General features: G+C 50.5%; 1 protein-coding gene across 1 annotated transcript in view; it reads left to right on the top strand.

Moving 5' to 3' along the window:
• Window positions 1–7,902: 7,902 nt before the first annotated feature.
• Window positions 7,903–9,675, top strand: part of RAD23B (RAD23 homolog B, nucleotide excision repair protein) — a 171,203-nt gene continuing 169,430 nt past the window's right edge. The window contains exon 1 of the mRNA XM_063914136.1: window positions 7,903–8,320. Within this exon, the coding sequence (XP_063770206.1) occupies window positions 8,255–8,320 (66 nt within the window). The 5' untranslated portion in view covers window positions 7,903–8,254. The remainder of the gene's footprint in view (window positions 8,321–9,675) is intronic.

Below are 9,675 nucleotides of genomic sequence, written 5' to 3'. Positions count from 1 at the left end.
TAATTAATACGCCTTTTCTTCGAAGAAGAAATATTATCTCGGCCATTACCTTTGTAAAGACCCGAGGTGCCGTGGACAAACCAAACGGCAGCGTCTGAAACTGATAGTGACAGTTTTGTACAACGAACCTGAGGTACCCCTGGTGTGAGGGGTAATTGGAACGTGGAGATACGCATCCTTGATGTCCAAGGATACCATAAAGTCCCCTTCTTCCAGGTTCGCTTATCACTGCTCTGAGTGACTCCATCTTGAACTTGAACTTCTTTATGTACAGGTTCAAGGACTTCAGATTTAGAATAGGCCTTACCGAGCCATCCGGCTTCGGTACCACAAAAAGAGTGGAATAATACCCCTTCCCTTGTTGTAGAAGAGGTACCTTGACTATCACCTGCTGAGAATACAGCTTGTGAATGGCTTCCAAAACCGTCTCCCTTTCTGAGGGGGACGTTGGTAAAGCAGACTTCAGGAAACGGCGAGGTGGCTCTGTCTCTAATTTCAACCTGTACCCCTGAGATATTATCTGCAGGATCCAGGGATTTACCTGCGAGTGAGCCCACTGCGCGCTGTAATTCTTGAGACGACCGCCTACCGCCCCCGAGTCCGCTTGCGAAGCCCCAGCGTCATGCTGAGGCTTTTGTAGAAGCCGGGGAGGGCTTCTGTTCCTGGGAAGGAGCTGCCTGTTGCTGTCTCTTCCCTCGTCCTCTGCCTCGTGGCAGATATGAATAGCCCTTTGCTCTCTTATTTTTAAAGGAACGAAAAGGCTGCGGTTGAAAGGTCGGTGCCTTTTTCTGTTGGGGAGTGACTTGAGGTAGAAAGGTGGATTTCCCGGCCGTAGCCGTGGCCACCAAATCCGATAGACCGACCCCAAATAACTCCTCTACGCATCGCCTGTCCACTGTCGTGTCCATAAAGCTCTTCTGGCCGAAATGGACATAGCACTTACCCGTGATGCCAGTGTGCAGATATCTCTCTGTGCATCACGCATATAAAGAAATGCATCCTTTATTTGTTCTAACGACAGTAAAATATTGTCCCTGTCCAGGGTATCAATATTTTCGATCAGGGACTCTGACCAAACTACCCCAGCACTGCACATCCAGGCAGTCGCAATAGCTGGTCGTAGTATAACACCTGCATGTGTGTATATACCTTTTTGGATATTTTCCATCCTCCTATCTGATGGATCTTTAAGTGCGGCCGTCTCAGGAGAGGGTAACGCCACTTGTTTTGATAAGCGTGTTAGCGCTTTGTCCACCCTAGGAGGTGTTTCCCAGCGCTCCCTAACCTCTGGCGGGAAAGGGTATAAAGCCAATAACTTCTTTGAAATTAGCAGTTTTTTATCGGGGCACCCCACGCTTCATCACACACGTCATTTAATTCTTCTGATTCGGTAAAAACTACTGGTAGTTTTTTCACACCCCACATAATACCCTGTTTAGTGGTACCTGTAGTATCAGCTAAATGTAACATCTCCTTTATTGCCAAAATCATATAACGTGTGGCCCTTTTGGAAAATACGGTTGATTCGTCACCTTCACTACCGGAATCAGTGCCTGTGTCTGGGTCTGTGTCGACCGACTGAGGCAAGGGGCGTTTTACAGCCCCTGACGGTGTTTGAGGCGCCTGGACAGGCACTAAGTGAGTGTCCGGCCGCCTCATGTCGGCAAACGACTGCTTAAGCGAGTTGACGCTATCCCGTAATTCCACAAATAAGGCATCCATTCTGGTGTCGACCCCCTAGAAGGTGACATCCTCATATTTGGCAATTGCTCCGCCTCCACACCAATAACGTCCTCATACATGTCGACACACACGTACCGACACACAGCAGACACACAGGGAATGCTCTATACGAAGACAGGACCCACTAGCCCTTTGGGGAGACAGAGGGAGAGTCTGCCAGCACACACCAAAAAGCGCTATATATGACAGGGATAGCCTTATGATTAAGTGCTCCCTTATAGCTGCTTTTATATTAATATATTGCCATTTATTTTGCCCCCCCTCTCTGTTATACCCTGTTTCTGTAGTGCAGTGCAGGGGAGAGACATGGGAGCCTTCCTGACCAGCGGAGCTGTGACAGAAAATGGCGCCGTGTGCTGAGGAGATAGGCCCCGCCCCTTTTCCGGCGGGCTCGTCTCCCGCTATTTAGTACATTTAGGCAGGGGTAAATATCTCCATATAGCCTCTGGGGCTATATGTGAGGTATTTTTTGCCTTTTTAAAGGTTTACATTTGCCTCCCAGGGCGCCCCCCCCCAGCGCCCTGCACCCTCAGTGACTGCCGTGTGAAGTGTGCTGAGAGGAAAATGGCGCACAGCTGCAGTGCTGTGCGCTACCTTAAGAAGACTGCAGGAGTCTTCAGCCGCCGATTCTGGACCTCTTCTTGCTTCAGCATCTGTGAGGGGGCCGGCGGCGTGGCTCCGGTGACCATCCAGGCTGTACCTGTGATCGTCCCTCTGGAGCTTCATGTCCAGTAGCCAAGAAGCCAATCCATCCTGCACGCAGGTGAGTTCACTTCTTCTCCCCTCTGTCCCTCGTTGCAGTGATCCTGTTGCCAGCAGGAATCACTGTAAAATAAAAAACCTAAGCTAAACTCTCTAAGCAGCTCTTTATGAGAGCCACCTAGAATTGCACCCTTCTCGGCCGGGCACAAAAATCTAACTGGAGTCTGGAGGAGGGTCATAGGGGGAGGAGCCAGTACACACCACCTGACCTGTAAAAGCTTTACTTTTGTGCCCTGTCTCCTGCGGAGCCGCTATTCCCCATGGTCCTTTCAGGAACCCCAGCATCCACTTAGGACGATAGAGAAAAACCTAAAACTAAACTTTCACTAAGAAGCTCAGGAGAGCCCCTAGTGTGCACCCTTCTCGGCCGGGCACAAAAATCTAACTGAGGCTTGGAGGAGGGTCATAGGGGGAGGAGCCAGTGCACACCAGGTAGTCCTAAAGCTTTACTTTTGTGCCCAGTCTCCTGCGGAGCCGCTATTCCCCATGGTCCTTACGGAGTTCCCAGCATCCACTAGGACGTCAGAGAAAAGGGCATATGTTGTTTTTTTACGCGTTTGGGGCCTCCTACCACCTTTACTAGATACACTGTAAACTCTACAGAATAAACTTAATTGTTGCCAGTTACGGTGTCATAAGCAAGCACATATACTTACTATTGGTGCGCATCACAGGGGGATTTGGCTGGAGTGTCGCATCCACATTTGTTTCCTGCCCAATCGCAGCTTCCGCACTGATGTTGGGTATATTGTCATCAGTCTGGTTGACAGATGAGTCCAGATCGGGGTGGCCAGGGTCATCTGGGAATAGTATTGGCGATGATGATGGTGGGCCACATTGGGTACTTTCCATGCTGGTCTCACTCTCATCATCCACCACAAAGGGTGAGGGAGTAGCTGTGCTGGAGGATGACAGGCTGATGGGGTCAGTGAGCGCAGTGCTGCCAAAAATAGATGCACATTGATCAGAAAACATCCAGTTGCGCCTTGCAACACCACTTTTGTTCCTGTTGTGGTCATGGATGCGATTAAACTGCTTTTTCAGCGATTTCAGTTTATTTACCACTTGTTGTTGGGTACGGATTATGCCCCACGAGACCAGCATCTTCACTATGTTGTGGTATATCTGGGCATCCTTCACAGTGCCTGTGACTTGGCGCCGGATCTCCTCCTCCCCTCTGATACTTAAAAGCTCCCTCACCTCAGCATTTGTCCAAGACATTGCAGGGCAGCAGTGGTATAAATGCGCAGCAGGGGTGTGATGTGCCACAGAGCTGACAGTACCTGCCTCCACGCTGCTGTGCATCCTCTGCGCGCCACAGAGAAAAAAAACAAGACCAGGAAGTGCCCTGAAGAGCCAATCAGCATCAGTATAGGCAACCCGGGAAGGCGGGACATGTCCCTGCACCATTCACACTGTCCAGGGATCATCCCGGGACCAACCCTGGTCGATTGCAGGGTTGAAATGCGGGGACAGGAATCCCGGGTTTTTGTCCCTGTACCCTTTCACACCGAGAAATTTCCCGGGTTGATGCGCGTTCATGTGTTTTAACCCGGGAAATTTATGGCTGTGTGAAAGGGGTATTAGAGTCAGCATCAGCATTCCATTGATGAATCCACAATGCTCTTCTAGCTGAGACTGCCATGGCATTTGCCCTTGATCCCAAGAGGCCAATATCTCTCGCCGCTTCCTTTAAGTAGGCTGCAGCGTCCCTGATATAACCTAGCGTTAAAAGGATGGCCTCCCTATCCAGGGTATCTATATCAGATGACAAGTTATCTGCCCACTTTTCTATAGCACTACTCACCCACGCAGATGCAATAGCTGGTCTGAGTAGTGTACCTGTGGTGACGTAAATGGATTTTAGCGTATTTTCCTGTCTACGATCCGTAGGATCCTTAAGGGCTGCCGCAGGATCCTTAAGGGCTGCCGTGATCCTTAAGGGCCACCTTTTTAGACAACCGTGACAGCGCCTTGTCTACAATGGGAGGTGACTCCCACTTCTCTCTATCCCCAGAGGGGAATGGATACGCCATTTGAATCCTTTTGGGAATCAGAAACTTTCTGTCAGGATTTTCCCACATTTTTTCAAAAAGGGCATTCAGTTCATGAGAGGGAGTAAACGTTACCTCAGGTTTCTTTCCCTTAAACATACAGACCCTAGTATCAGGAACCACAGGGTCCTCGGTGACCCGTTCAGCTATACTGGACAAGGTCTGTGCAAACATAGCCCAAGGTGGATCCATCTGTACCTGACGTTGTACCGGGATCTGTCTTTTATTTTGCTGAAAAGCAAAACAATTTGCACACAAACCATCCTGAACCAGATCCTGAGAGGATAATACAGTTTTGCAAGACAAACATGATATGAGTGTTGGTGTTACTGTAAGTGTACCTTTGTCACTTTTGCCGCTCTTAGACATGATAAATAATCAACACTTTCACAGTGTACTACACAATTTGTGACTGTAATCACTTTAACCTTCTAAAGTGATATCAATCTGACCCTACCCATGCACCGGCATTGAGGATCAGAAGAAACAACTGACAAAACATATATTAAAGTCAGCAATCACACTAGCAGTCAGTCACGTTATATATTAGTCATATGAGCACATTATCAACTACAAACACATTTTAAAGTATGTAGGAGTACATATTACTGAATTCTGTTTAATACAGATCTAACGTATTCAGATGCATTGCGAAGAGAACCACAGTAAATGTACACAGACTCATATGCAATTGGCACTTAACTTTTCATACTGTACAAGTAAATAGAAATTTAGTGCTGTATAGCCCGTACTCAGTAGAGTGGGATACAGGGAGACTCACCTCGCTTCCAGGATCGATCAATACGTTAGTGAACGCTACTAGTGTACACTGCCGCTCCGGAAACCTATAGAGGACAGACGCTCAGTGAACCTAGATGCACCGGTCACACAGCCGCCTATGCTGCGACCGGGTCTCCTTGCGGTAGCAGTTAGTGAACACAGACGCAGCAGCCTATGCTGCAACCGAGTCCCCTTGTGGCAGCGTCTGAGACGGAAGCGAGGAAACAGTTCATGGCGGGAGACTCAGTGGAAACTGGTCATGAACCGGTGGGAGGGGAGACCAGGAGAGCGTCTGACTCCCCACTGCTGACATCATCCCTAGGGATCGCAGCCTCATACTATTCCTGGAGCCTCTGATCCCTAAGGCCTAGCGCTGGAGCACCTATGGTGGCAGCGCGTCAGCTACTGTTTGGTAGTCTCCTCCCAAAACAGTGCGGCTGTGTCCGTATTCCATGCATGCTATGCGGAACCGATGTCTTACCTTCTCCCTGTGCTCCGGCCACAGCCTGGTAACGTCTGATGGATCTGCTAGTATATCCGACACAGACGCCCACCGAAACAACACTGTACTCGTGGGTGTTTGTTGTGACCCGGTGGAGAGTTGTTGGAGCGACTCTTTCCAATATGCGTATACGACGATGTTGAGAAAGATCACTCAAAACCAGTAAGACTATAAAAATAAAACAAGAAAGCTTGAGGCTGCTAACAATCCAGCAGCCCTCTGACTATGGTCCGGCTCCTGCCGCACCAAACAAAAATCTTATTTGTCTGAGCCAGTGGGCAGGGATATATGGACAGGCCCGTTGCATCCTGGGAGGCCTGAAAGCTTTTGATCGTTTGGTGCCAATCCGCTGTCGCTCCATCATATCCCATTGTTATCCTGTGGACCCTGCCAGAGAAATAATCCAGGGAAGGCAATGATACTTGTATCAGCACCAAATAATAAATTGTCTGAAAACTTCTAGTTTGGCATTAAACATCTAAAATGTCAAGATTAGAAACTGCAGTAAATCACCGAAGAGTGAAATGTGAATACTTGTACCGTATATACTCGAGTATAAGCCGACTTTTTCAGCACCTTTTTTTGTACTGAAAAAGCCACTTCGGCTTATACTCGAGTGAGTATTTAGGAGGGACACAGAGGGCACAGCGCGCGGCTCTCCTGTGTCCCTCCTGCATCTCCGGCGTGTGTGTGCTAAAGGAAGTGCACGAACCGGCACTTCCTTTAACACACACACGCCGCTGCCCCCGGAGGGACACAGGAGAGCCGCGCGCTGTGCCCTCCGTGTCCCTCCTTCAGAAGACAGCGCGGGAGCGACGGGACAGCGCGGGAGCGACGGAGGGTAAGTAACAAACTGGCACTGTGGGGCATATCTGGCAGCATGAGGGCATATCTGCCACTGTGGGGCACATCTGGCACTGTGGGGCACATCTGGCAGCATGAGGGCATATCTGGCAGCATGAGGGCATATCTGGCAGCATGAGGGCATAACTGGCACTGTGGGGCATATCTGGCACTGTGGGGAATATCTGGCAGCATGAGGGTATATCTGGCACTGTGGGTCATATCTGGCAGCATGAGGGCATATCTGGCACTGTGGGGCATATCTGGCACTGTGGGGCGTATCTGGCACTGTGGGGCATACCTGGCACTGTGGGGCGTACCTGGCAGCATGAGGGCATATCTGGCACTGTGGGGCATATCTGGCAGCATGAGGGCATATCTGGCACTGTGGGGGCATATCTGGCAGTATGAGGGCATATCTGGCACTATGAGGGCTGGCTTATACTCGAGTCAATAAGTTTTCCCAGGTTTTTGTGGTAAAATTAGGTGCTTCGGCTTATATTCGGGTCGACTTCTACTCGAGTATAAACGGTATCTAAAATGTGTTACTCTGCCACAGATTAGTGACATCAGAATGCTGAGAACACACGCTAAATGATTCCACCCATATTTATCCTCATACTATCCACATGCATTGGTCCATGTCAGTAGAGCCCTAACAGTCCCACAGTAACATTAGGGTGTGTGGCTTTGCCCAGTTAATGGGGTAATTCTGAGTTGATTGCAGCAGGAACTTTGTTAGCAATTGGGCAAAACCATGTGCACTGCAGGGGAGGCAGATATAACATGTGCAGAGAGAATTAGATTTGGGTGTGGCGAGTTCAATCTGCAATCTAAATTGCAGTGTAATAATAAAGCAGCCAGCATTTACCCTGCACAGAAACAAAATAACCCACCCAAATCTAACTCTCTCTGCAAATGTTATATCTGCCCCCCCTGCAGTGCACATGGTTTTGCCCAATTGCTAAAAAATGTCCTGCTGCGATCAACTTGGAATTACCCCCAATGTACGATAAGACAGGCCAGCATACGCGTGCTGCTAGGAACAGCACAGTGGATCCCGTGATCTCACCCTGCGGCCTGCGTGTGTGGCCTGCTGCTGCTGGACTCCTATAAGTAAAGTGCGTGGTGATGATGACGCGACGTCTCAGAGTCTGGAAAAGTCGTTCGCCTTGAACCGCCCCGCCCCAGTGCCGTGGCGTCACTCGTTTGCCCCGCCCACACGCTCAGGACCGGTCGCCTCCCCTGTGTGGAGCGTGCGCATGCGCAGTGCAGCCCTCGCGCCTGGCAGTGAGCGGAGTCATGATGGCGGCGGCGGACAGGCCGTGCTAATGAGACAGCGAAATAACCGACAGCCAGAGGAGCGCTCGCCCGGGCACCCGCACAACGCCGGACACACGGACAGCACAGCAGCGGGGTCACCCTCGCCGCCAGTCAGACACAGCCGGAGACCGCAAGGCGAGAGAGGAGGATCAGACAGCAGCCGCTGAGCTTCGCTAGGCCGGACCACGGGCCCCGCAACGCCTGCCGGGAGACAGCGGCCCCGGGAGGGTGACAGAACGCAGCCACCATGCAGATCACCATGAAAACGCTGCAGCAGCAGACTTTCAAGATAGAGATCGACAGCAAGGAGACGGTGAGGCTGCGGGGCCCGGCTGTTGGGGGAGAGGGGACGGCGGCCCTGGGAGTGGGACTCCGCATGTTCACCCCTGCCCTATGTGTCCTGGCTTCCCCCCCGTGGCCTGTACGCCTTCACCCCTGCCCTATGAGTCCTGGCTTCCCCCCCGTGGCCTGTACGCCTGGGTTACAGTCAGTGTCCTAGCGGTGGTGGGGTTAATGGGGCGGCTGGAGGAGTGCGCGCTCTCGCTCCCGTGCAGCTGCTTGTGGGGAACACGTGACCGGCGGGGCGGGGGCGCAGACCACGTGGTCTCTGGTTAGTATGGTGTGGCTCTGCCCCGTCGCTTTGACACTAAAAGTTCCAGCATATACATGCCTTTAGCTGCAGACCCTCCAACATGACCCGCCCCACTAGGTACAAAATGCTCTGTTTCTGGACTTCCCTCTTAATTTATTATTGCCATCACCTGTGTTGAACTAGTTAAATGATAAGAAAGCTGTTTCTTCACAGGTGATGGCAATAATAAATTAAGAGGGAAGTCTAGAAACAGAGCATTTTGTACCTAGTGGGGCGGGTCATGTTGGAGGGTATGTAGCTGCTGTCCTTGGGCGGAGTCTAGCGCCTGGGCACTGCATAATGGCACTGACCGTGCACACATGCATACTTACCAGCCTGACCCATTGCAGGAGGGACAACATGCTCTGCTCTTGGACTTCACTTTTAATCATACTTGCCTACCTGCCCCTCTCCATGAGGGAGAAAATGCGCTGTTCCTGGACTTTCCTGGTAATGTATGATTGCCATCACCTGTGGTGAGTTAGGTAATTGATAAGAAGGGTGTTTCACCACAGGTGATGGCAATCATACATTACCAGGAAAGTCCAGGAACAGAGCATTTTTTCCCTCATGGAGAGGGGCAGGTAGGCAAGTATGCTTTTGATGTTTGATTGTCATCCGCAGGATTGCTTGATCATCCTTTTAATAAGGAACACCCATAACTTACAAAGGTTCTGTGTTCGATTAATACCAGTAGGGATATTCAATTTTGCCCGAAGAGACATTGGGAGTGAAAACCCCCGATGTGTCTTCAAGTGCTGCGGTCGGGTTATTTGATTAGCTCGGCTGGTAAAAGTTGCAGTTACACCCGTAAACACACAGGTTCAGTGAAACCTGTGTGTTTTTGGATGAAATAGCCCTGTTTTTCGGGAACTTTGCTTCGCCTGCCGGAGGCAGGTGGAACAAAATACCAGAGAATCCGCAGCACGCGCCAGTTTATCGGGGCTAATTAGATAGTCTCCCCCCCCCGGTGAGACTTTAACACCCGCCAATCGATGCGGGAAATTGAATATCGTAGCAGGTGAGAGAGACTAGAA

The sequence above is a fragment of the Pseudophryne corroboree genome, chromosome 1, assembly GCF_028390025.1.
Source record: "Pseudophryne corroboree isolate aPseCor3 chromosome 1, aPseCor3.hap2, whole genome shotgun sequence".
Lineage (NCBI taxonomy): Eukaryota > Metazoa > Chordata > Amphibia > Anura > Myobatrachidae > Pseudophryne > Pseudophryne corroboree.
Note: the sequence above shows the minus strand (reverse complement) of the source record. Positions and strands in the feature narration are given on the sequence as shown.